The 27748-nt window shown below is 41.4% G+C and overlaps 1 protein-coding gene across 7 annotated transcripts in view; it reads right to left on the bottom strand.

Annotated features, from left to right (window-relative positions):
- NRP1 (neuropilin 1) overlaps window positions 1-25183 on the bottom strand; it is a 182440-nt gene extending 157257 nt beyond the window's left edge. For 4 of the 7 annotated variants that reach the window (XM_074193135.1, XM_074193132.1, XM_074193134.1 and 1 more), the window contains exons 1-2: window positions 22628-23272; window positions 19108-19282 (exon numbers count right to left, since the gene is read on the bottom strand). In XM_074193135.1, coding sequence (XP_074049236.1) covers window positions 19108-19282; window positions 22628-22697 — 245 coding nt within the window. In that variant the 5' untranslated portion in view covers window positions 22698-23272. Of the gene's footprint in view, window positions 1-19107; window positions 19283-22627; window positions 23273-25105 lie in introns of those variants that run through there. The other 3 variants (XM_074193133.1, XM_074193131.1, XM_074193130.1) reach the window with 2 other exon arrangements.
- Between the last annotated feature and the right edge of the window lie 2565 nt (window positions 25184-27748).

Here is a 27748-nt window from a genome sequence, read left to right on the forward strand (position 1 = left end):
ATATATGTATATATATGTATGTATGTATATAGGCAGCTAGGTGACATAGTGGCTAAAGAACCAGACCTAGAGATTGTAAGTTCAGAGTTCAAATCTAGGTTATTTAACTCTTATTGCCTCAGTTTTCTCATCTATAAAATGAGCTGAAGAAGGAAATGGCAATGCATACTTGTATCTTTGCCATGAAAAGCCAAAATGAGGTCATGAAGAGTCAGAATCTACTGAAAATGACTTGAACAACATGTGCATATGTGTTTATATTTTTATACAGCTATGCATACTCTGTGTGTATAAATATCCACATGCAAATGCATATTTATAGTCACACAGATACATATCCACAGATCTACATATGCATATCTACACATAGTCATACATTCCATAGATAGCTATATCTCAAGATAGATATACCTACACATATGTCTTGAGATTACCTGGTTCAGATAAACAAAGGAGAGAGGGAGATCATAATTTTATTTTAATTTTGTCCCTTCTCTACTTAGCCCCAGTTTAACTGTTAGCAAGTTGCTTTACCTTTACATGTTTTGGATTATTTTATCTTAAAACTATCCTGGTAGAGATAAGCAATTTCCCAAGGACGAATGAATTAACCATCAGTTATAAAGAATCATGAAGCGCTATCAATGCTAAGTCGAATTACTAAATTGCACCTTTACAAAAACGCTATTGTGGGAATAAATGAATCTGAACATTGTATTTACAGTGTGATTTGCTTCTGAAATAGAATATTCATAATGGCCTCAGCAGGCAACAACAGAGTGCCATCTTATCTCCTGTTGATAGACTACAATTTCAGAAAATTATTTTCACAATGGCATTGGAATCAGCACCTTAATTTGTTGCTCTTCTCCAAACAAATACACAGCTTACATTGGTTTTGAGATGTAAAGGGAAAGCAGAATTCATTAACAAAATAACTACTGTCTCCTCTTTGTATTTTAAATGTAATTTTTACTCTTTGGTATGTAACTTTTGAAAGTCGTGCTGAACAAAAGAAAAGGCAAAATTATGTTAGGGTTTTCATGGTTAAGTCCTAAGTTTTGGCTAAAATTCAGGATTTACATATACATACAAGATAATTATATGGAATATTACATATATTCAAATATAGACAATACCTAAATATGATTTATATGCATGCATGTACACATACACACAGCAGGTAAATTATATTTCTCTTTCTGCTTCTTGGTCCCATCTTACTTCCCACCCAAACAACTGATCAGTACATAGAATTGTCACTGACTTCACATTTTAAATGCATAATAATCGCAATGAAGCAGTAAATTGATTTCTTATATTACCATTTTCCAATTTCCTCATCTTCATAGCTTTTCATTCATTTGATAAAGTTCCACTATAGATGGTAAGGAATATGGATGAAAAACATTGGGACATTCATTAGACTATATTTTCCTAGAGTTGAAGTCTGAAGGTTTGATAAGACCTAGGGCCAGAAAATACCAAGATATAACAGGAGTGTGTGTCTGGGGGATGGAATGTGTTGGATAAGAAATAGGAACTGAATTTTATATTGAGAAATAGAAAGGACTAGAAGGTTAAACAAAATTTTGACATTTGGGGAGAAAAACAATGATGCCCTCTACAAAACTACCCTAGGAAGAATTAATTAATACTATGAAAGGAAATGCTATGATGAACACTGGTAATATAGCACTAAAGAAAAATCTAAGGATAGCAAGCATCTTTAAGAGAAACCAAAAAATAGTTGTCAAAATAAGGTCATAGGGCTGGATGCCATTCTACCCCCTTTGAGTTACAGATTAGGAAAATGAGGCTCATGAAGTTCAAGTGACTTGCCCCAAGTAATAGAGGTCCTAGGTAGCATAGAATACATTCAAATGTGATTCCAACCAAGTTTAGCACCATTTGCACACTGCTATCCCTGCCACCTCCCAATACAAAACGTGGAGAATAACCTATTATAAACTAAGAAAAAAAGAAGAGAGCAATGAGACACCCAATTAACTTTCTATTCCTAGGAAATAGCTATCTATCTAGTAATTATCTCTAGCTATCTAATAATCTAATAAAAATCTAATAATTTTAGTTTTATTTGCCAGTAACTAGTTGTATAATCATGGGCAAATCATTAACCTTCCTGAACTTTAATTCCTTTCTCTGTTATGTTAAATGGGTATATTTAAATGATCTCCAAGATTCCTTCCAGCTTGAAAAATCTGATGCTTCCGTACATTACTTGGATCTGGACTTCAAGATCCTAAGCCAAACTTCTCCAATTTGAGACTGAGTTTGTCTTTTACTCAAGATTAAAACCCCAAAATATTGAGTTTGGATTCACAGAGTTAGAGATGAAATAGACCCTAGAGGTCATTCAGGCTCAACTTAGGAAACTGTGGCCCAGAAAGATTAGATAATTTCTGCAAAGTCGCATAGGTAGTAAAAGGGACTTGAGTCAAGGTTATCTGAATCCAAATCTAATACTTGTTCCATTGTACCATGATGTTCTTGTTCCTATCTTTTTCTTATTTAGCTACTGGGGGATTGAGAGTTGCCTTTTTCAAGTTTAAAATTAGACAAGTTCAATTCTGACTCTTCTGATCTATGATTTCATTGACATATGGAACTTCTAAGGAGAAATTGCCCTCTATCATGGAGAATCAGTAATTATATTGTAACTTAAGAGTCTTAGAGACCTGAGGGACCTAGAGCTAAATTAAAGTCACTTGCTCAAAGTTACACAGACAAAAATGAACCTCCGTCATCCTTTCCCAGAGGGCAGTGCTCTATCCATTATTTCAAACAAATAGAATGAACTAATGGCAACAATAAGCTGTATGCTTATGACTCTGTCCAGTATCAGGTCAGATATAGAGACAAAAAAGAAAACATTTTTAATCATCATTGTATATGCTTTAAAGTTTAAAGGATAGAGTAGATCAATGGGGCCACCAGGTGAAGAGTGCATTTACTTTGTACTGTGTGAAATATGGTGTATTATTTGAAAGCAGAAATTTGAGTTCTTAACAGTCAGGTGACACCTTAAAGAGCTACATGGAGCTTAAGAACTGAAGTCTGAGTTATCACTGGATTAAATAAAAATTCCAAAGGGGTTCAATGAGCTCATGGAAGAGATAAGAGAAGCCCTAAGGAATGTCCTAAAACCAGAATACAAGATTATCCAGGCAGGGGAGGAAATAGCAAAAGGGGAAGGAAAGGCAAATCCTAAGGTTTAGCTTTGCTGATGACTGGGATAACTGTCATCAACAGGTAGATGAATATTTGATTCATAGAACTATCAATTTTATCCCTTCTTTCTTTCTTGGGTCTGAAAAGCAAGAGAAAGAAATATTTCCATGACCCTGAAACAATGCCCTATGAAGACAGAAAAAAATCCTTGATTGTTCTCTCTCACATCATCCCTGTCTGACATAATTTCTTCAGGATAAGGAATGAGCATCCTGGTCTGGAGACCCTCTCAAGCCAATGGCTTGGTCATTACTTCAACCTCTTGAAAACTGACCTACCTGTTATTTGACTTACTGGATTGATGTGATCACATTATCCAATGTGTATGGGGGGGATTCTTGCTTTAACTAATACCACAGAGAAATACACTTTAAAAATCTCACACTGGCAAGCCTGCTGAGAAGTTAAAATGTGCATTTATCGGGGTTGCCAGCTGGAATAGGAAGAAGGTTCTAAATTATTTGTGTTAAATTTATGTAAAGGTAGTTTGGACTCCAGCCCAGATATGAATATACAATAGATAAAGTTTACAGGATTGTGACACAAAGTCCCAAGGGTTGGGGAAATGTCAGAAAACACTCAGCAATCAGGACATATGCCTACAATGCTAATACATTTTCTCCCTTTGTTTCGGAGACAGATTATGGAGATGACTGTAGAATAGAAAAAGAAGCATTCACCCAACTGCTACCTTTGCATATTTTTCAGGATTTAGCTAAGCCACTCATTTGAGGAAACTGTCTAAGCCTTTTAAACAGGGTTTTTAATAGTAAGAATAGTAAACCTGACTCTACCACCCAGCAGAATGTTGTGTTTGCTAAGGAAATGAGGAATATCCTTGTGCGTTTTGTGCTTTGATTAAGTTAAACCTCTCTCCTCCTTCCTACTCCCCAAATAGTTGAGTTGGTTCATATGTAAAAGATTAACATTCAAGCTGATTTTCATCTGACTTCTCAACCAACCTATCAACACATATATAATGAGCACCTATAGTTAGCAAGATGCCCAGTTTAATAAGAAAGTAATGACCCTGGATGATAGAGAGGGACTTGACATGGGAGTCAAGACATCTGGCATGTAGAGTTGCCTCTGCCAGTAACTAGCTGTGTGGCCTTGAGCAAATCTTACCTGTAAAATGAGGGAATTGCACCATATGGATCAAAGTTAAAACTTCCATGATTTTTTTGCAGCCTGGCAACAGATTTTTAAAAAGCAAATAATATTCCCTACTAATGGAGAAGCTCAGTAGTTCAGTGGATACACTAATGAACTTGGGGACATGAAGACATGAATTCAAAATCTACCTACCTCAGAGACTAATAACTCATTAGTTATGTGATCGAGGCAAGATCACTTAACCTTTCTCAGCCCCCAACTTCCTCATCTGTAAAATGGGGATAATGATAACATCTTCCTCACAGGTTTTTGTCAGGATCAAATGGTTAACATAAAATGCTATATAAGAGCTATTAATATTAGGTATATAGCAATTGGCAAACTGTCAAAAAGGTGATATTTTCCTAAAGTGTGGACTATTTTTTTTTGTATCAGATTCTATGCATAGTCCAACCAAACCTGGATTTTCAAACTAGAAAAAGAAGGTTGTGTGAAAGGAGAAACTTCTAGTTATGGAAATAAGCAGCTCCCATTCTGGTATAAAGACTTGTGTCTTGGCACTGTCAACCCCCTTCAGCATTGCTTCCTCCCAATCCTAAAATCTAAATCCATGCAGGTGGTAAGAGTTTATCTAGGTAAGTAACAGAAATGGGTTCAAATATTACTCCATTGGGAGGGGGACCAAATTGGTTTCTATGATTCCATAAAAGAAACCAGGATGCCTTGCTCATTCTCCCAGACTTAAGAATTGGGAGGAATTAAGATCATCTAGCCCAATCTCCTCATTTTACAGTTGAAGGATGTGTACTCTAACACAATCTGATTTTTTTTTCTCTTTCTCCCTACTTCCTAGCCTACTGGCATTGCCTTCAAAGTCAATTGACTGAGAATTCCCCTCAGGCTTCCCAATGGCAGCTTGGCCAATACCAGTAATGGAGAAAGAATGGTAAAGATTGAAAGGAGCAAAGATTACTGAAATGTGGTGGGTAATTAATAAATGGCAGGTATATCTGGAGGTAGACTATGCTAGCATAATTTAAAAGTCTTATTTCCATGGCTATTTTAGTCTAGGATTTTTTTTTTTTTGTTACAAATTGATGTGGTCTTTACTTCCTGTTGAAATGAGAATGTCTGTGCTAGTCAGTTCAGTGTCTCTGCCGGCTTGCATTCCTACTGTAATGACCACTGTGGTAAATGGCTCTTAGCCCATTCTGGTAAATGTGGGCTGGTTTATGTCCCGATTGTAGTGAATGGATTTCAGTTCTAGTAAACTTCAAAAACAAAAACAAAACAACAAAAGCTTGAAGAGTTCTTTAAGTCTCTGAATGTTATTATCTAAAGAGAGGTTGAGGCAGCATCTGCTGTGGATTTCTCTAGAAACTATCAAGGACTTAAAAAAAACAACAGAATGCTGTAGTTTTTGTTTGTTTAGTTTTATCTCTTTTGTTTGCACCTATGATTTCATCAGGTAGGAAATTCCTTGTTTAGGAATGACCTTCACCAGGGTAGCTCACTCACTCACTTGCAACATAGTGATATAGGTTGGGCTAGGTCCCTTCTAATTGTCAGATTCTCTGGTCCCATAATTCTGGGATATAATCTTAGAGATTTTTCCAGCAAGTCCTGGCCATTGTCTGCCAACTAATCTGGAGCAGAGACAGACTGGCTTTTTCTACCCAGTATTGTATATTATCTCTTGGAATCCTGTTATAATTATCAAATCAAAGCAATCTAAGATGAGTTAGATTCTCTTTCTGGCCAAATATAATATTTTGAGCACTAGACACTGTCTCCAGTCTAGAGGTGAACTATGTTTCTGAAAAACATACAAGGGATTCCTTTCAAGGATATAAAAAGTATTGTTGATAGTCTTAATTTATTTTAAGAAACAAAACCTTCGGATGTGCTTCCTGTAGCAATTGTAATCCTGACTTCATTTAACAACATTTGAACTTCTAAGGTACTTCCTCCATTTACATCATTTGTGAAGTGGAGAAGGGTGGACTTGATTTTCAATAGGAATGAGCTGATGAAGGGTTAAAGTTGTTCTCTAAGTTGTTACTGAACCTGATGGTGACAGAGCTGATCATATATTGGGGCTCTCCTTAAGACCAGCAATCATGATTGAATTAGAGATTTGGTAAGTGGCATTGTTCAAAAGTCTGTCCTCAAGGAATTCACAATCCAATTGTCTTCATTTGGAGGACCAAACAAATCTCAAATCGACAGGTCCAACAGAGAGCCTATCTTTAAACCTTCACCAAACCCACCCTTCTTCCTAACTTCCATTTTCCTGTGCAAGATACCGTTCTTCTAATTGTCCAGATGAAAAACCTTAGCATCATGTTTTCACTATTGTTCAAATCCCCCCCATATCTAATCACTTGTGAAATCTTGTTAATTTTATCCCCATGACATCTTTCTCACAGCCATCCCTTTTCCATTCATACAGCTATCCTGGTTCAGACCTTCATCATGCCCCACCAGGACTATTGCCATAGCTTCCTAACTGGTCTCCCTGCATCCATTCTCTCCCCAATCCATTCTCTATATAGTTGCCAAATTGATGTCTTTCGAGTATAAGCTATGTCACTCACCTGCTGATAAGCTTCACTGACCCCAAACTGATTCCTTTGGTAATTAAAGCCTTTCACAATCTAGCTCTGACCTATCTTTCTAGGCTAATTGTGCATCACTCCCTTCCATACTCTACCTTCCAGCCAAATTGGCTTATTTGTTCCCCATATTTGACATTAGGTAGTCTTTCCATCTCTTGATTTATTCCTTTGTATGAGTATTCCCCCATATTCAGAATGTTCTTGCTTTTTCTTCTGCCTTTGGGAGAGTCTACTTCCCCTCAAGTCTCTGCTCAAGCTTCACCTCCTACAAGATACCTTTCTTTTGTCTATATTGTATTTTTACTAAGCTGCATATACATATATATATGTTGTTTCCCCTTAAATTGACTGTAAATTCCTTGAATTCTACTACCATTTTTTTGCCTTTGCATCTCTAGTATTTAACACAGTTTCTTGATCTAGAAGTCTTTTTATAAATGTTTGTTGAATGAATGGATGAATTAAAAGTTGTGGGATGGAATGACAAGCCTGTCATTCCTGCATTTAAACATAAGCCTAAGTAACTGTCAGCTAAGTTAATAGCCATGGTACCTCTATAATCTGGCCATGTTGGGTCCCAGTGCTATACTTTTTCCCCCAGAGAAGTTCAAAGAACTCCCGGCACACTCCCAACTCATAGAAATCCCCAGCCTACCTTAATGAACCAACACTCACACATCAGTTGTAAATACTAGAATAATAATGGGGGAAATGAGGTAGCATCTAGGAAGACGGCACTAACACCAGTGTTCCATAGTGGCTGTAGCTATGGAGGAAAACCATGGATGGTGGCAAAACAATTTGGCGGTGTCAAACTCAAATAGAAACTAGTATAAATAAGTCATACATATGGATCTAAGTGCGCTGCACATTGATTTAGTTTTTAAAGTATAATACTAGCTATGTCTTATTGTGTTTTTATTTATTTTGTTCAGTTGTTCTCAATTATTTTAATCTATTTCTGCCACATATGAGAGAAACAGACCAAGCCTTTGATACCTTGTTCTGAAATAGTAATCATGTAATATTGTACATATAATATTGTACATATTGGTGGCTTGCTTTCCCTACAAGACTATGAGAGTTTGTTCAAGCACAAGGTCTGTCCTATCTAATTTTGCATCTTCCTCAGCCTCCACAAACAGCCTCATCTTCAGCACAATAATTTTTTGGTGTAGTTTCTTATCTGCCTTGGAAGCTAATTTTAATTGGTGTCATAATAACTTTGCAATCCCCTTGACCCAAAGTAATAACCTATAGGGGAAACTGAGGAAATGTGACTTTTTTGGTCAGAGCAGAGAATTGGCCCCAATATCGTCCCAGGGCTTAGTCTAGAGGTGGGTGACCCATGGCTTAGGTGCAAAGTGATTCACAGTAGTGCAGCAAACATTATTGGGAACAAAAAGGCCCCTGCATTTGTGGGTGGAAGACCTGCTGTGGCACTCCTTTTCCCACACTGGGGGTTGTCTAGTCATATTTCAGACTCCTGAACAGTCTGAGAGCCTTAGGCACAGTGAAGTGTTTCCCTAGGGGTCCCCCTGACCACTCCTCTTCAGACAAGCTTGACTAAGCTTCCTGAATGCAGACACCAATCCATCCATAACATCTGCCCTAATAGTTACGATTAGAGTAGCTGTCCTTGGATGAGATGAGAAGATAAGTGGTCTGAATTGTGACTCCATAGACCAGCCACTCCTGAGAAATATGAGCAATTAGGCTCTTGACATCCTTCCCCCACGGTCTGGATACACTGCCTGTGACATGTCTAATCCCCTGAAGAACCAGGCAGGCACACAATCACCTTCAACCTGGATCTCCCATTTTTACACTGGATCAACCCAGATAAAAACAAGACACTCTCAAGGGTCTGTTTCTTTTCAAAAACACATCCATAGAGCCTACTTGTCCAAGGAACCTACAGTTCTGGGCAAACAGCATCCCATTAACCCCTTCAGCACCATGTGGTGATGATCATGCTCACCACTTTACAAATGGGTGGCTGGGAAGAGAAGAAATTCTTCTCCACTATTTGCCTGAGGTTCCCAGATGAGCAGAACTAGAAAGGGATTCCTGGTTTCCTGTCTCTCCATCTAGCTTTTTATTCACCAGACCATAGCATTATCTGAAGTGGTCTTTTCACATACATTAAAAATTTAACCCAAGTATTACCTGGTTACTCAGCTTCAAATAAATATTACATATACCACACACTTCAGAATTTCATAATAGCTGACAATGATATAGCACTTTATGGCTTGGAGAGTGCTCTATAAAACCTATCTCCTTTGATCACCACAATAAGACAGGCAGGGAGAGCATTATTGTTACCTTTTCACAGATTGGGAAACTGAGACTTCAATGATTTGTTCAAGATCAATGGCAATGGTAAGAAATCAATCCAGATCTTTTGACGAATACAAATTTATTTTTAATCATATTACAGTGGGGGGGAGATAAGAAAGTGAGAAATTTGTTTCTAGTTCCTAAGAAAAGGAGAATCCTATGCTAAGTGAATATTATACATTGTTCTTGGTCTTTACACAAGTAAGTGCTCAAACACATGCACATTTAAAAATCACGTATCATTGCAAGAGGTTGTAGCTTTGTGTTTTGTTTTACATTTCTGTGGGAAGTATTGCTTAGACAGTAGTAGGCAAGTTTGAATCAAAAAGGAGCTGGTAAGCATCTTCTACTAAACTTGGGGTTTCAGAAGGCACAGCCTAATTCCTTTTACTTGTAAAGGCAGAAGGAAATCATAATGATACACCCCCACCCCGCAATGCTCTATGGTAGCTTATATTTAAAGAAAAATAATGATTTTGACCTCCTGGGTGTGGTGACTAACAGGTTGAATGAAGAGTCAATCAGCATTACCAACTAGAATAACCGTTATTAATTCTGAACTCTCTCCCATTGTTGATAGTGGATGGAGGCCAAAATTGTCTTTTCTCTGCTTTTGACCAGCAATCAACACACTTCCAAGTAAACATAACAGTGCTCCTTATTGGGAATATATATTATTTAACAATGAGGCTATATAAAAGACCTTGGGGTGCTGGGCAGACAGAGCAGAGAGTTCCATCTCTGGCTTTAGGCTGTTACTGCACATTGACCTAAATACCAGACTCAAGTCCACCAACAAAAAAATGGGGGGGGGAAGCTTTTTGTGTGGGTATTATTTCCTGCCAACTCCCTGACTCTCACAATCAGGATTGATTACAAACACCCAATTAAGAAGCATTGGAACATGATGTGAACACTAATCCTGTGTCTTATTCTTCTTTATACTTCATTATCAGCCCTAAGATGAGTATTAGAGCATTAATTAGGAAGTTTATTCTGAAGGCTCATATCTGTATGTTGGCTCTCTGTTGGAGAAAGTAGCAAAAATTACACCAGAACACTGAGTATATGGGAAAAAGGAAAAGAAGGGGAGGGCACATCTAAGCCTTATCTTAGGAGCTATTAAAAAAAAAAAGATACCAGACTGGAAATATTTGTTGTATACTGATTTGGCTTAAACAAACTTTTGTGCCTTTCTCCCTCCCTCTCTCTCTCTCTCTGTTTCTCTTTGTCCTTTCCCTTCCCTTCCCCCCCTCCCTTTTTTTTGCAAGGTAATGGGGTTAAGTGACTTGCCCAAGGTCACATAGCTAAGATCCTCTTGACTCCAGGGCCAGTGCTCTATCCACTGTGGCATCTAGTGCCCCTTTTCCTCTTCTTCTTTTCATCCCTCTTCTTCTCCCCTTTCTCATTCCCTCCCTCCTTCCCTTCCACTCTCCTCTCTTCCCCTCCCCCTCCTTCTCTTCACTCCCCCTTCTTCCCTCTTCTTCTTCTATCCCTCTTCTTCTCTCCCTCCTTCCTTTCTCCTTTCTTTCTTCCCCCTCTCCCTCTCTGTCCTCCTTCCCTCTCTCCTTCTCTCCCCTCTTCCTTTCTCCCTCTTTTTCTTTCCCTTTCTCTCTCCTTTCTTTTATTACTTTCTCCCTCTCCTCTTCTCTCCCACTCTCATTCTTCCTTTCCCTTTCTCCTTCCTCTCCCTCCCTTCCTTTTCTCTCCCTCTCCCTCCTTTCCTCCCTCTTTTTCTTTCTTTTTCTCCCTCCCTCTCTCTTTCCTCTCCTCTCCCTTCCCTTATTCTCTCTTTCCCTCATTCTCTCTCTCTTATATAAACACACATTTTTAAATTACAAAAATGACGGCCAAAGTGACTATTATTTTCAAAATTTTGCTATGATCAAATTGGATTGCTTGCAATAAGAAATAAAGAAAATTAATTTTTATTACATACACATAGGGCTTTGCTCAAATTTAATCAGTGTTGCTGGGGAAAAAAGTAAAGCAGGTAATCGTCTAACTGAATAGCAATATCTATACTCCAGGTGGTAACAATAAGCTGGACCTGTGCTTTTCCTGAGAAGGGATCTTTCTCTGCCCACTTCATCCATTTTTCTATTGGAATGAACCTGCTGGTGGCCCTTTAAAATGTCATTCCCCTCATATTGCACATCCTTGGCAACTCACTGGAGATCCAATGCAGAGATGGAAGGATTCAGATAATGAAGAAAGATGTTGGGGAGTCTGACTTCTCTGTGCACTGGATACCAAATCAATATTTTGTTCAGATTTCAATAAAGCTATAGCTTATGCAACCCATATGAAGCTCAAAAATGTTTCAGCTGGAAGTAGATACTGACCAAAACTATGAAATGTTCCAATGGGAGTTTTTTTTCATTACAGAAAGAACAGCATGCACTTTCTGGCTTCATTCTATAAGGTTTCAATGTCTCAGTGAGTTAAAAGTACACTCTCTACAGAAAATAACAAAGTATTTGGCTTTAAACATCCTCTGAGTCCCATAAAAAAAGGGCAATGTTTTGTCCTCTTGGTTCTAAAGAATATACTCAAATATAAAATAGCATTCACGAACAAAAGACAAAAAGAGATATTTACTTGTCAAAATTCATCAACATGTGGTTAAAAACTATATTGTATTCTATGAGAAGAGTTTCAAAATTTTAAAAACTGTACCTTATTTTTCAAACTTAGCCCTTATGATGACATCACACTTTTTTTTTACAAGGACAAACATCTGTGAATTTCTTGATTTGGATACTTGGATCCCTACTTCATTATCAAACAATATGTATTTAACAAGGGGTCCTATGCCCATAGTCTCTGCTGTCCTTCAGGCTCCCAACTCTAATTGTCTGTTGGACATCTTGTGCTGGATGACCTGAACATGTCTTAAATTTAACATGTCCCAAAATGAAACTCCTCTTTCCTTTCAAACCCTCCCATCTTCGTAATTTCCCTATTACTGGTGAGGATGCCACCAATTTCCATTCATGCCCACAACCCAGGTGTCTCTCTCTTCATTCCTCCCTTACTTTCAACCCCTATTACCAATCTGTTGTGAAGGTTACTTACATCTTTTGGAGGTCATTCTCTTTTCTGCCACTGCTCCCATATTGGTGCAGGCCCTCCTCACCTAACCCTTCAACTACAGCTTTGGCTCTCCCCACTCCAATGTATCCTCATAGCTCTGCAAGTACTCTTCCTAAAGCCATGTCACCCCACTATTTATCAAACTCCAGTGACTCCTTAATCACCTGCAGGATCAAATAGAAAATTCCTTTGTTTTGCACTCAAAGTCCTTCATCACTTAAACCCCACCACTACCCTTCTAATCTTCATGCAACTTATGCATCTCATCTTGCCTCCCCACATATCCTTTGCAATTTAGTGACACTGGCTTCTAGGCTGTTCCTTATACAATATACTCCATCTTCTAACTCTGCCCATTTTCTCTGACTGTTTTCAATTCTTAGAATGTTCTCCCTCCTCATCTCTGCCTCCTTGTTTTTTTCAAGCTTCCTCTCAAATCCCACTTTCTACAGGAAGCCTTCCTTCTTCCTTAATTATAGAGCCTTCTTTTTGTTGATTATCTCCAATTTATCCTGAAAATTGTGTTTGTACAAAGTAGTTTTCATGTTGTGTTTTCTATTAGACTGTGAATTCCTTGAAATAGAGGACTGTCTTTTATCTTTATCTTAAGCATTTACATAATGTCTGATCACTAAATCAAGTCAAGGGAACAAATATTTATTAAGCAACATATATCTATATATCTATATCTATGTAAATATAGACACACACACACACACACACACATTAGGCACTAAGCTAAGGGTTGAAGATATAAATATAGGCAAAAAAAGTCAATCCTTGCCCTTGGGGATTTTAACACATAAAAGGAACTGAAAGGTGGAAAGTATCCATATGGGGACATGGTCCCACATCAGGAGAATCAGAAGTAGAGTTGGAAGAGGAATAAAGGACAGTTGTCTTGAGCCTTTCCTCAAAATGGAAGTTCTGGGAGAAACTCACCAGGGCAAGGATGAGTAGAGTCTGATGTAGGGATATGAGGGATATATGTTTGATGAAGGGATGAGGAGGCATAGATGCAGAGGGCAAGTTTAAGTCACCAGCTAAGGCACAGTGGCAAAATCCAGAGGGTTAGAAGCAGAGTAAGTAGAATTGTTAATGGTGTTGCCAACTAGCCAAATTGGTTTCAAACTTTTCTTAGTTTTGTAAGGTTGTTGATCAGATATCAGACATGGGATCTCTCATAAGGACCCGGCTCAAAGTCTTTCTAGTTTGAAGAGTTTGAAATCCATTGATATGGTCCTCAAGATCCAAAGTTTATGTTCTCTTTTGTCAAGGAGCATGGATACAATGAAATTAAATTGAGAAAAATGTCAATGTTAAATAGCTCGGTTCTTTGAGGGAAGTGACTTACTTTTTCATTTCTTAAATTAATTGATATTGGTCTTTGTAAATAGTCAGTGCTCAATAAATGTTGCTTGAAATGAAAGAACAATTTCCATGGGTAATTCAAATTGGAGTCAAATTCAAATTGAATTCAAATTGGTTTTCTTCTTTAATATAAATGAGTGCAACTTGTTTCTGTTGCTTTACTTCAGATTTTAAAAAGAGATCTAAAAGGAAATTTAACTCTAATATCACTAATGAAAATCTCCATGAAATTAAAATTAAAATGAACTATATGCAAATTTTCCCCTTTGGATGCATTTGTTAGTAAAAATATACTTAGTAATCACTCCATAAAAGAAAAGATTGTTTTCTACACAGGAGAATGACTTTAAAGACATGATGCTCAAGACTGGTATCCATATTTTCCAATAAAACAACACTGTTCTAAGTCTATAATTTCTCAATAAGAAGAACACTACTGGGCTTTTCCTCCCACCATCTCTAGGTCTTTTCTTCTGGAGCTTCACATTCATTTTCTTAATGTTTTTAACCCAATGTCTGTGAAATTTTTATTGCTCCCCAGATGACGACATCTGATCTGAATGTAACCACACACCTCTTCGCTCAACAGCATTTGTCACAAACCATTATAAATTATCATGCTGATAGTTTGCATTGCTGGGAAACCGGAAAAGTTCCATAAATTCTAACTACTGTATCAGTGACATTCTTGTTTATTATACAGATATAAAGTTTTATGAGATTCAAGATGTCTGCTTTACCACAGAAAGGAAACCTTAGTGGAGTAAGACCCAGCTAACCTAATGTAAACACAGAAAGCCATTTACAACATACAGCGGACATGAAAATGCTTCACCAGATGCTTCAAGGGTCAGTTTCCCGCTTTCACTTTTAACTGTCTCTTGTCACTTCACCAAAAGCAGGATTTTACTGGTGTCAAAAGGAAAAAAGGACCATTCTCTCCTTCCTTCCATACCTCCTTCTGTGTCAGAAATCATTGTCTACTTACTTCCCCTGCCCCTCATATCCAAATTAAAAAAAAATTAGAACAGCTAACTTTCTGGGATGATGTAAACCCCTTTGAACTCTACCAACAGACAATCTGGAGACCATCTCAGAGTCATTAATAAGTATAATATGTTACAAGTGAATTTAACAACTCATTTTTCCTGGATTATAAGGGAATCATCCTCCCCATTCCCCCCTGTGTTGACAGAGTGATTCTAAAGGTGAGCCCTTCTCCCCAACACATTTAAAAAAATAAGTCAGCTCCCTAGTTCAATCATGTAATATAGCCTTGAGACTGTTCAGTGGAAGACTGTAACTACTCTAGTGGTTGGTTGCAGCTCTGAATTTCCGGAATGTTTTCCCACTAATCTTGTCCTTAGGATATTGTTCCATTAGCCCTGACTTGCTTATTGTGAATGTCTAATTACTTCTCTATCTTCAATCCCCACAAATGGAAATTGCTGATTTGGCTCTCAATGAGTTTTTATCTTAGACCCACCTGCTCCTGTTTTAATAGTGTGCAAGTTGTTCATTTTCCATTAAAATCCTACTTGGCAAGAACCTAGGTTCTCAAAGAGGATGACCCAAGTACCAGGCTCTGGCATTTCCTACTATGTTTGAAAAAGCTTTAGATATATCCTGGCAATGGATTGTTGACCAAAGCCTGAGAGGTTGGGCCTCAGGTGATATAATTTTTCAGAGTGGGGTTGTTAAAGGAAGGGACTGAGTATTTTTTTTTAATAACTCATGATACCATCTGTTAAAGCAGAAAATGTGATTTGTGCCAATGGAGGAAATGCCCACATTATCAAAATCACACACTGTCCAAAGTATTAAAATTACTGAAGTTGACCAAACAAGAGAATGGCATGCAAAGTTTGTTTGGTGAAATACCATTAAATTTTAATTTGCAAAATAGTCCTAAACCACTAACCATCATAATTTCTAGATCAATATTTTCAGGATAATATTAGGATTTTTAAGTTTCAAATATTAGTTACTGATTAGAATTCAGAGCATGAAATAACAAAAATAAAAATGCTTTTAGTTTTCCAAATCAGTCAATCAACTAATATTTTTTAAGTACCTACTCTTTGCCAGACAGCTTGCTAGGTATTGGAGACACAGAGATAACAAATGAATTTATTCTTGCTCAAAAGATTCCAATATTCTATGGAGGAAAAGAAGATTTAACAGAAATAAATATACATAAAATGAATACAAACCAATTGCAAGGCTGTTAGGTACCAAGAACACCAGCAGTTGGGGGTGCTTCTAAATATATGATCTCATTTTATTTAAATAATGATCTTAAGAGAAAGGGAAAACCTATAACTCTGTAAAGAAACTGAGGCACAGAATGATTAGGTGAATTGCTTGAGATCAGAGGACTGCTAGGGGAAGAGCTGAAACTAGAATCTCAACTGCTTTCTGAGGGTGTTCGACTTGTGATCATTTATATTCCTATGGAAGTTTTGCCCAAGAATCCAATTCCTACTAAAATATTTCTGTTTCTCTCCTGCCTCTATGGCACCAAGAAAATTCTTCACAATAGTAGGTGTCAAGTCATTATCAACAAAAGACTACTAGTTCTGTCTTCCACCTATCTAGAAGATGAAAAATGTGGCCACCCTTCAGGATCTACTATTATCTCTGTTATGCACTAATATAGTACTTTGTATGGCAACAGAGGAGTATCAGAGATTGATCTTTCTGCACATTTGAAAGGAGCAACATTGCAAAATATGGCACAAAACTGCTTTTTTTCTTAACATTTCGCACACACACACACACACACACACGCATATATGATCTCCACTAAATTCAACAGACCAGTTTTCCACATAGGTCAAGAGGTAGTAACTTAGATATGAAGTATAAATGCAATTATTCAGAAAATGTCATTTCCCCACCTAAATTGGTCTGTTCAGTTAGTCCTGGCTGGATGACCCTAGGCTTACAGTAAAATGAGAGAGAAGGATTCTCTATAATCTCTCCCTCCTTCCCTCCCTTAATATCTGCAATTATGTGATGTTGTTTTCTTAGTCCTGCCAGTTTTTTTTTACTTTTTTCAAAATCACTGATTTTATCTCTTTTTAGACATTTAAATTTTCCCTATTTCCTAATTCTCTCTCTCTCTCTCTCTCTCTCTCTCTCTCTCTCTCTCTCTGATTACCCTCTGTTGACTTTCACTGTTGAAACTTCTAAGAAAGTAGAGACTTTAGAATTTCTGTGTTATATATACATATGGTAATAATTTACAGATCAAGAAATAGGAAATAATTTAGACTCAAGTCCAAAAGTAACTTACTGGAATAATATGATTATACGAGATACAAAAAGGTTTCTTACAGGAAATATTTACGGGGTTATAGACATTAAGAAGCAACCAAATAAGTCAAAGACTAGGTACCCAGGTTGTATAGATGACAGGTATTACAGATTCACCCAACAGAACAAACTATAGCAAATTTACTGTTGCCTGGCATTCTGATCAATAAAACTCTCTCTCTGAATTGCTATTTCTAGACATGTACACTGTAATGTTTATACCTAACTCAAGCTTAGGTAATATCTTGAAGTGAGAGGTAGTGTGGTAAAGAAAATGGCAGAGTAGAACTGGAGTCCAGAAGACCCAGATTTAAATTCTGTTTTGGATACTTACTAGCTGTGTGGCTTTGGTCAGTCATTAACCTCTCTTAGCCTTAGTTTTCTCATTTGGAAAATGGTAGCAGGATGAAGGAAGGGTAAGACTATATTCTCTAAGATCCATTTTAGCTCTAAATCTATGATCCTTTTCATGCTGATGGATCAGCAAATAAAGATGAATGTTATTTACAGCACATTTTCTTACAATTTTATTCTTTGACAATTTTGACTTATCTATATATTTACAATAACTCAAAATATTTGATTAAAAAGAACACTTCATTTCCCCCTTGCTGCCCTATAACAATATAGTTCCAAAAATAACTCTGACATTGGTTGGGAAAAATCCTGTTGGTGTGAATGTTTATACATCTTATATGGTATCAAAGGTTGTAATACTATCTTTTTTAGAACAAAAGGTCCTGTGTGTGCAAAAAACTAGAAACAGAATTTAGTTAATAATAAATGTACCCAGATAACATCGATTTTTTTTCTTATTGAAGTGAATGCATACATCACATTATGAGAGAGACTGTTCTTTATACCTGAGGAGACTGTCATTCCCCAAGAATCATTACATATTTGACACCTAAATAGTTTCTCCCTCCCTTGATAAAAAGATTTCTATGCCTGGATTCCACAAATGATTGATATGAATACCAATTCAACACCTCTGGAGAGTAGAGACAAGAGGTAAGACTATAGCATATAATAATGTGAATAAGACAGACAGGACTGCTAAGTATACACAATAGATAAACAAACAATAAATTGAGCTGAATGCAGGATTTAATCATATTCAAGACACATCTCACCTAGAGTTACTCTATAGTGGATAAGGCAAACATACACCAAAAAGCAGAAAAGATGACCTAGGTCATTATCCCAAAGAAATGAAATGTACATAGACCTTCCTAATTAGTCAAGTGGTTTTGCCATACCTATATAGGCCATTTTGATAATGAAGTCAGACATAATTGAACTCTTTAACAAATTAACTGAAAAAATTAAGTAGAGGCACTTAAAATTCTACTCTTTCCTGGAAATGGTAAAAGATGTTGTCCCATATGTGAGAAACCAATTTAATCAATGTTTGCACTTAGACACTGATATTTGGAATGTCTTCATAAAAGCCATTATTTACTCTACTAGAAAATTCACTTATCCTATTTTTACTACTCTGTGACTTATTGTCATCCAATACAATTTATGGTTTCCCATGTCAAACATAAATAAGATAAATATAGTTCTTAAATAGTCAAATGTTCCATAGATTTGCTAAAAATGCATGACCTCGCTGTTTGTGGTTGCTATAAATTTTAGTATCTCACAATTTTTCATGAAAATGCTAGTCAGAGATTTTATTTACTATTCTTCTATCTCTCCAAGAAAAAAAAAATGAACAAAACACTAAAGCAAAGAATGTAAAGGCTCCTTCCGACATTAGAGCAAAAGAAGAGAAGGAGATTACAAAATCCAAGACAATTTCGCATGATCTGGAGCTCAGAAAGCACTAACCTTAATATCATACCACTAACATATCATCCAGTCTGGCTTCAGACTTGATTCATTTATAAATCATCTGGCCCACATTCCATTCCAGTTTTGCTCTCCCCATAGACACTTGTGACCACTAGATGGTGCTACAGGGCCCCGTTCAGATAAGCCCACTTACTTGCAGTCTCTGTCTTCCAAATCAAAGTGAGGGTTGAAGTTAATCATAATTCTCTGGTATGGATCTGGAGCCTGAATCAGCCACTCGCATTTTTCGCTTGGGTGATAAGAATGAGGATAGCCGGGAGAAGTAAGGTACCCAGGACTGACAATTTTTATATTATCACCACATTTACCTGGAATGAAAATAGCATGCTTTAGATGATCTTGTCCTTACAAATGACACTTCGACAATTTAATTTTCTTGACAATCAATCAGTTGTTTTTTTTAACTTTTTTCAGGGAAACTTTTTGGTTATGCCTCCCCCAGGTTTTGCAGGCACCATTTGCAAAAGTTCTAAGAAAGATCATCATTTGTTCTTTCAAGCATTTGCAAAATATAGAGGGTTTCCTTCTAAAGGCACTATTGGTACACCAAAGGGGAATTCTTTTTTCAAAGTTCTTTCCCATGAAAAAAGATCTTCCAGTATTAAAAACATTAAATCCCCTCAATTGATGTTAACATGGTCCCTAGGGGGCTTCTGCTAGACTTAATTATCTCCAAGAAGTGTAATCTTATTAAGTAACAAGTTCTAAGTGGAAGGTGACTAAGAGATGTAGTTTGACCCCCTGTGTTGCTTTTTGATGATAAGCCTGGTCTGTGTCATTGGTCATTGGGGGACAGTCTTCATAGACCTTGCTTAAAGCCAAACCTTCTTTTGTTTTTATCAGTTCATAAATCTCAGTACTTTCAAGCTATCTCTGTTTCTTGAAATGCAGACTGAGCAGAGAACAAAGTGTTTTTAGTGAACCAGAAATAATTCTGCATTATTTCTCTGAGTAAAGTTGCTCGGGCCTGGAGACTAGATCAAAGTAATGGTGCAGAAAGAAAAATAAATAATCACACAGCTTCATTCCTAATTACCTAACTGTTGGACAGTCAATGTCAGGAAGTATAGGTGCCCCATATGGTAAGCCACAGCCTCATATCCTGAGAAAGGTGGGCTTAATGGTTTTGAGACTCATCATTTCCAAAAGCCAAATGTTGGCTTGATCGCCAAGAGCTAAATAAACCAGTCTCTGAGGCTGCTTTATTGTTCAGTGCTGATTTTCATTGTCACTTTTTATGATGGATTTCCTACTGGAGAGCTTCAGCTTGAAAGGCTGCCACATTTACTGATGCTTAATTTTTAGCAATAAAAAAAAATCTGTGCATAAACTAAGGAAGAGGAACAGGTATGACACCAGTGAAATATAGAAGCCTATCAATCACAACTTTTCAGTAATGGTATATATAGATTTTAATGTGGCATCTAATAGATTCCCTGTGGAAAGAGAATGGCATCCCTTGCTCTCAGCATGAATTTATAAATGTACAGAATTTTATTACAGGAAAACCAGGTCAAATGGAAATGAAAGATGAAATGCACATCAAAAATGCATAAAGCTACATGCATTACAGAAATCATTTCCCATAAATTAGAGAGAAAGAAGACAATATCAATTGTGTTGTTTTCTCAGTCACTAGATGTTTCTAACCATGTTTCTTGGACTGGAGTAGACTTATATTGGTTTCTTCTCTTTTTTGGCTTTTAAAAGCTCTAGGCTTGCCAAGACCAAGCGATGTTACGACTGGAGTTCAACATCTCAGCTAATGATCATATTGGACTCTGTTATGTGATTCTACTGAGAGTCTTACATTATTCTAAATTTGCAGAGAACTTGGAAAGTGACCCCGTCTCATTAAGTCTCCTCCAGCTCAGTGCAAACAACATGGCAGAATCTGGCATCTGTTAAAAGAGTGAAATAAAACAGCTCTGCTCCTAGTCACTTGACAAGAGTCCCTTCAGAAGATGATTAGGTGGGCCCGGTACCACCAAGGCTCTTTAATCTGTGACTTCTGAGAAAGTGACAGTATAATAAGATAACTGGATTGCTAGACTCCCTGGCTCTGTGAAATCTCTCTAACAGTTGATTAAGAAAGAGCAATTTCTAATGACTCAGGACCATTAGTCCTAAATAAGGTTAATGAATTAATTTAACAGGCACTGGCATTCGGGAGGAGGTGGACATGGCTTTAGGAGTTCTGATAAGTTAAAGAGGATGGCCTTGGTGACTCCACAGCTTCTGGAGCTTGCCCCCGCCCCAAACTGATTGAATGGCTGCATCTCTGTTTTCATTACCTCTGCTAAGCATTGGAAGAAATTTGACATTGTAGTTGCTGTCTAATGTTCTACAGTCTTTCCCATTGGATTTCAAATCTATCATGGGTGTGCTTCTCTTGTCTGCCATGCATAGTGTGTATGTGTGTGTGTGTGTGGGGGGGGGAGGCTGTTCATTTCCAAGGACTGGTCAGTCCAACTCATTCAAATGGAAGAGGGGGATTATCTCCCCCTTCCTCCCATGCCCTTGCTAGGGAGAGTTCAGAAAGATACCACCAACTGGAGTTCATTAATAAGTCACAAATTAACATTCGCACATTTTTGCTTTCCCTAGCATATCTGCTAGAAAACAGTGGTGGTTGCAGGAGGGGGGGAATCTATGGCTTAAATCATGCCTTCTCCTGAAAACATATTAGAGAGATTAACTTTCATCATAAAGCCCTGATTTAAATTCCTCTCCCGATAAAACACTCCACTTGTGGTCTCTTATTAAAACAATATACCACAATAAGTAGTGGATGTTCATTTCTTTTAATTACTTTGATGGAAATCCAAGTCAGGCAAAAGCAAATATTTGATAATTAGTTAATAATAATTGCTGAAGGCTTAACGGGAAAGAGATTTTCACGTCCCAGCCTTCCCCCCAAGTGGGTGGCAAACAATCCCACGGCCAGGTCACCTTAGAGCCCCCACCATTATTTCTGTGACAGGGTCCTGCCTGTCATTTACTTAAGCGGCAGAGGTTTCAAAGCGCAACGGAGCAGTGGGGATTTTTCGGACAGACGCCTCTCCTTTACTGTTAGATCACATTCCTTTATGGACACTCTGAAACTTTCATTCAAACTCCGGACTTGGATGACAGAAGCCCCCCACGGATACCTGCCGATCCGCAGGAGAGGCTGCGGGCTGCGGGGGGCACTCAGAGGCTCCGAAGTTTTCTCTTTAAAGCCTTCATTAACTTGGAGCATCTATCAACATTTTGAAAGGGAATCTTATCTAATTGCCTCTGGGAGGAAACGTTATGGCGATAATTGGTGCGCTGATCTGGGAAGGCAGCTTTGCTTTGCAATAGAGGACACGCGCACACACACACATGTCCACACACCATGCACACAAACACCCCAACACACACACATGTTCCGACATGCTCTTGGTGTAAATCGGTCCCCTCTTCTGCTCCCGGTCCGCCCTTCCCAAAACAAAGTTTCCTTCAGGCGCGGGGTGCCCGCGCCTGGAGGTGCCCACCCAGTTGGAAGGCGCGGGCACCTCCTGGTGGGAGCGGCGACCCCGCGGGGGCTCCTGCGCCCTCCAGCCCGGGCCCAGCGGCGCGCGTGCGGCTGTCAAACTCGCCTCTGCGGCCGGCCGGCCGCTGGCACTTACCGTTCCGGACGGCGCCGGCCAGGGCCACCGTGAGCGCGGCGCAGTGCAGGACCAGCAGCCCCCAATCCATTCTCCTCCAGCGGGGCGCAGAAAGCAGAGGGAAAGAGACCCGGGGAGGGGACAGCTAGCGGGGAGGGCAGACGGGGAAGGGGAGAGTCAAAAAGCAAGGGCTCCCCCCGGCCCGGGCCGGCAGCTTGCGGGCAATCCTTCAGGCTGACTGGGGGGAAGGCGAGCCCCACAGGAGCACTGCCTGGATCCGGGAGCAAGGCTTCTCTTTTTGTGTCTCAAGTCGCCTGCATCCTGTCATTTAGCTCCGGTTTCCTCTCTCTTTTCCCACACTTGTTCCTCTTCCAAGAGCCGCTGCCCGGGCCATTTCCAAAAAAAAAAAAAATCCCAAGGTGGGGTGGGGGGGTCTCCGCGTGGGAGGGAAGGAGGGAGGGAGCCGCGGCTAGGCAGCCTCCGGCCAAATTCCAAAGAGGAAAGGAGAAGAGGAGACGACAATCCGGTGGCTCGTCTTTTTTCCTTTTCTTTCCTTGACCCCCTTCAAACTGAGGAGCTGGCGCCCGGGGGAGGTCCGGGGTGTCTGCGGGAAGGAGAGCAGCAAGCAATGGCAAAGATGAGCCGAGTTGCACAAACTGCACCCCCGCCTCTCTCTTTCCCCTCCCTCTCGCCTTCCTCTTCCCCTCCCCTCCCCTCCTCTTTGCCTCCCGGTCTCCCCTCCCTCTTCCCCGCTAAGCTCGCCTCCCAGCGTCTGACAGGAGGCCGGGCGCACACCAAGTTTCCTCCAGGATTTTTTCTCCCAAGGTCCGTCTGGCTCTGAGTCCCCGCCAGGGCTCCCCGAGCGTGGGAGGGGTCTGTGGGGAAGGAGGGGGCCAGGGGGCTCAGTGCCAGCCCGTGGGCAGCCTCTCCGTGGGCAGGGAGCAGAGAAGGGCACCGAGAACCTTGCGAGCGAGGCAGGGCCTGGGTCCGGTGACCCGCCGGGAGGAGGCTGCCAGCTGCGGGCTCGTGCGGGGGACCCCGGGGAGCGGGAGCCGCGGAGCGGCGGCCGCAGCAGCAGCAGCAGCGGGGCAAGGGACTCGGGAGAGTCCTGCTGCCGCTGCCCCTGCCCCTGCTGCCGCTGCCCCTGCCCCTGCCGCTGCCCCTGCCACCGCTGCCCCTGCCCCTGCTGCCCCTGCTGCCGCTGCCCCTGCCCCTGCTGCCGCTGCCCCTGCCCCTGCCCCTGCCGCTGCCGCTGCCGCTGCCGCTGCCGCTGCCCCTGCCACCGCTGCCCCTGCCCCTGCCGCTGCCGAGCGGGGCTTGTCCGCACCCAAGCCGGCGGGGGCGCAGCAGCAGCCCCCACCCCTGACTCCCTGACCTCTCCGGCCCCCAGAGCGGCCGGGGGGGGGGAGCGGACCCCGCCAAGCCGGGGAGGGGGTTGGCAGCCAGGTCCACTTACACCAAGTGAAATCATTAAGCATAAAATGCCCATCTGCCTCTAGAGACGACCGGGGGCCGGGCGTCTGAGCCAGCAGACGGAGGGGGGCAGCCTAGAGGACTTGGGGCTCGGGGCGCTGCCCACTGGCTCCATTGTTCACCAACCTCGGTGCCCGGGGGTGGAGGGCAGAGGAGGCCGGGGGGGGGGGCTGGCTCCAGGTCCACACCTAACTGTGGCCCGACCCCACCCGTTGGTCCTGCTCTCCCAGCCCAGGTGCGCCTGGCTCCCTAGCTTAGACCCCCCCCCCCCCCCCCCCGCCTACCGCGTCTCTAGATTCCCGGGGGGGCGGGAGGAGGAACCTCTGCCGCGTCCTCCCGGGCGCCCGCTGCACCCTGGCAGCAACAGGCAAGGCGCGTGGAGGGAATCGCCCCTCGGCTCCCCCGGCCCCGGTTCCCTCACCCCAGCACCCTTCCTAGTTCGCTTCACCCCTGGCCGCTACTGGGCATCCTCAGCACCCACCAAAGGCGCAAACGGTTCCCGCACAATAACCCGGGGCTCCGGCGCTCGAGCCGGGGAGCCGGGAGTCGGGAGCTGGGGAGCCGGGGGCCGGGGGCCGGGAGCCGGGGGCCGGGGGCCGGGGGCCGGGGGCCGGGGGCCGGGGGCCGGGAGCCGGGGGCCGGGGGCCGGGGGCCGGGGGCCGGGAGCCGGGGGCCGGGGGCCGGGGGCCGGGGGCCGGGAGCCGGGAATACCCGCGGGAGGAGGATGTTTTGGAAACCGAGTTCACAGCATTTCTCCCTAGTGTCCCCCCAAACCCGGACTTCGTCCGCCTGGACGAGAGGGAGGCAGAGCTGTCAAGGGCAACTTCGAGAGAGCTGAGAAAGGAGCCTAGACCGGGAGCCCCCCAGAGTGGGCAGAAGCTCTGGGGCCTTGGGTTCAAATGCCGGCAGAGTGGCGCCCGAGAAGCGGGCTGGGCGCGGGTCCCCGTTCATGCACCTCCCGGGGCAGGGGGGCCGGTGGAGAGGACGGTCCGGCGCATGGGCTTCAAGCCCACCCAAAGCACTCACCCAAACTGCCTGCGTCTCCCCTGGCCCGGGAGCCGTCCCCCTTGCGCCGCCTGCCGAGCACCTCTCGCCCAATCTCCTCACCTGAGACCCCGACCAGCCCTGCCCCCTGGCCCGCCTCCTTGCCCATCTCCAGCCCCCGAGCCCCGCCTCTCCGCCCGCCTCCCGGCAGGAGGCCGCTGGAGGCGCTGCTCGGGAAGCCAGACTGGCCCGGGTGCCCGCCTCAGGGGGAGGCCCGCAGCCCTGCCCATCTGCCCGAGAAGCCCCAGCGGGCGGGCTCCGCTTCTCTCTTCCTCCCGGCCTCCCTCCCCTCCGGCCGCTCTCCCAACTCCCACCCAGCCCTTCTACGTGGAGCCGGCCAGGTCCGAGGCCCCGAGGGTCTACACTCCCCCTTCTCAGCCTCGCAGAGGCCGAAAAGCAAACCGAGGCTCGGCCAGGTTGGAGGGGAGGAGGCTGGAGCATCCTCGGGACATCCGGGAAGGCAGAGCTGGCTGCACTCAGCCGCTGTGCTGCCCTTTCAGGGTTTGCACGGGGCCAAAGGGCAGAGAAGAACCTTGCTCTTATTTTGAATCTGTTTAATTTGTTTTGAGAAAAATTCCCTCTTCTTCCCGTGCTGCCTGCTCCCTCCCCATCATCTACCCCCACCCCAAACTGTCAGATTTGAGCTGCCCATCTATGTCACCCTTCCCCCAAGAACCTCCTGGCAGAACTGTTTGATGGATTCAAAGCAAACTGAACTTTTACAAAAAAATCCCCTCTTCTTCCCGTGCTGCCTACTCCCTTCCCATCCTCTACCCCCCAAAACTGTCAGGCTTGAGCTGTCCTATGTCACCTACTCCCAAGAACCTCCTGGCAGAAGGGTTTGATGGATTCAATATAAATTGTGCACTTTTAGAAAAAAATCCCCTCTTCTTTCCTTGCTGCCTACTGCCTTCCCATCCTCTACCCCCCCAAACTATCAGATTGGAAATGTCCTTCTATGCCACCCTACCCCCAAGAACCTCCTGGCACAACTGTTAGATGGATTCAAAGTAAACTGTGCACTTTTCTTTCTCACCAGCTATGGATACTTGTCAACTCCCTTTTTACAACCACCTTTAAAAAAAAGGAATAAGCTCTGTAATACAGGATAAGTCCAGATTTCCAAGTCCGGTTACTTCCCCTATGCCCAACCTTTACATCCTGTCACGATTTGCTCAGATTTAGTCATCTAGGCTACTGGCTTTTGTTCCAGCCTCCCCTCGATCTCCCCACACTCCTACTTGGGGTGAACTGTTTCTGCTTATTATCTCTTTTACGACAACGATGTAAAAAAGCCAATCAGAGATTTCTACACACTCCAGAAAAGAGTGGGCTTGGGAGCACAGGTAAAAGTGGGTGGAGGGAGGAGGGATCGACATCCATAAGAAAATAAGGGAGGGATTTAGCACTTTCCCCTAGTTTGACATTCCAAGGTCTCACCTGACTAAGATTGGGCTTGACTGGGTCTCATTCAAGTTTAAGACTAGCCAGTATTCTGACCTGGTCAGACTTAGTTTCATTGAATTACACAATCCACTAGCACTCTCATTTCATTGAGCCAAGGGATGGTCCTTGAATCAGCAATATCCAGTTCCATTGATGCTCCCAGAAGCTACTAATGCCTAAGAAGCTGGCTTTGATCCCATTTTAGCCAAGCTGGAATCAGTGGCTTTTTTTTTTGATGAATACTGTGCAGTAAAAGCTCAATATCTTCCATCATCTTATCAATTTGCCAGAAATTAGTTTAGATCCAATGTCCCCAGAAGGCCATTTTGATCACTCAACTTTATCAAATAATTTTGAGTTGAAGCAACATGGAAAATCAAGTCGACATTTTATAATTCAGTGAAAGACTTGTAAACACCAGGACACATTAATATTGAAAAGAATCACAGCAGAATAAAATTAATACACAGAAGAGTGGGAAACTGTAAAAAGTTAAACACCAAAATCATAATTAAAGGTGAACTGCAATTAAAATTTATTCCATTTTGTATAGAATGGCAATTATATTAAGTGGCACTACAATATAAATGATGTAATTCACAAAGAAAGCATGTAGGACCCTACTTACAGCTATCCATCTCCATTTTGAAGAGTGACAAGGGAAGGAAAAAACAAACTATCTTCCATGACAGTTAGTTAGACCTTTTAAAGGAAAGCCCAACAATGTACATTTTAAGTTAGTGCAATGCAAGTGGTTTTTAGTAAGGAATCTACAAGAAGTCATAGTAACAATATCCAACTTTAAATATTGCATCTAGACAGAGGCAATAAGAAGGTTCCCTGAAATTAAGAGATGTAATCTCATTGTTCTGAATTAATATGTTTGGAGTCTAAGTTATAAGTTTCTCTAACTTAATTTTAAAATAAAAATCATTAAAGGAAATTAAATGAAATTAAAATCATATTAAACAATATTAAGTCATTAAGCAATTAGATTTAAAATCATTAGGTGGGAGAATATATGAATGACAATTTAGAAAGAAATTATGTTCAATTTATTAGGGAAATTAAAAATATCATTGAAGAATGCTCAAAATATAAAAGAAGTCTCTTTCCCTTAAGATTTAACTGAAATTTTGTAAAATAATTTTAAAATAAGTTCAGAAAAATGTTAAAATA

The sequence above is a fragment of the Macrotis lagotis genome, chromosome 7 (genome assembly GCF_037893015.1).
Source record: "Macrotis lagotis isolate mMagLag1 chromosome 7, bilby.v1.9.chrom.fasta, whole genome shotgun sequence".
Classification (NCBI taxonomy): Eukaryota; Metazoa; Chordata; class Mammalia; order Peramelemorphia; family Peramelidae; genus Macrotis; species Macrotis lagotis.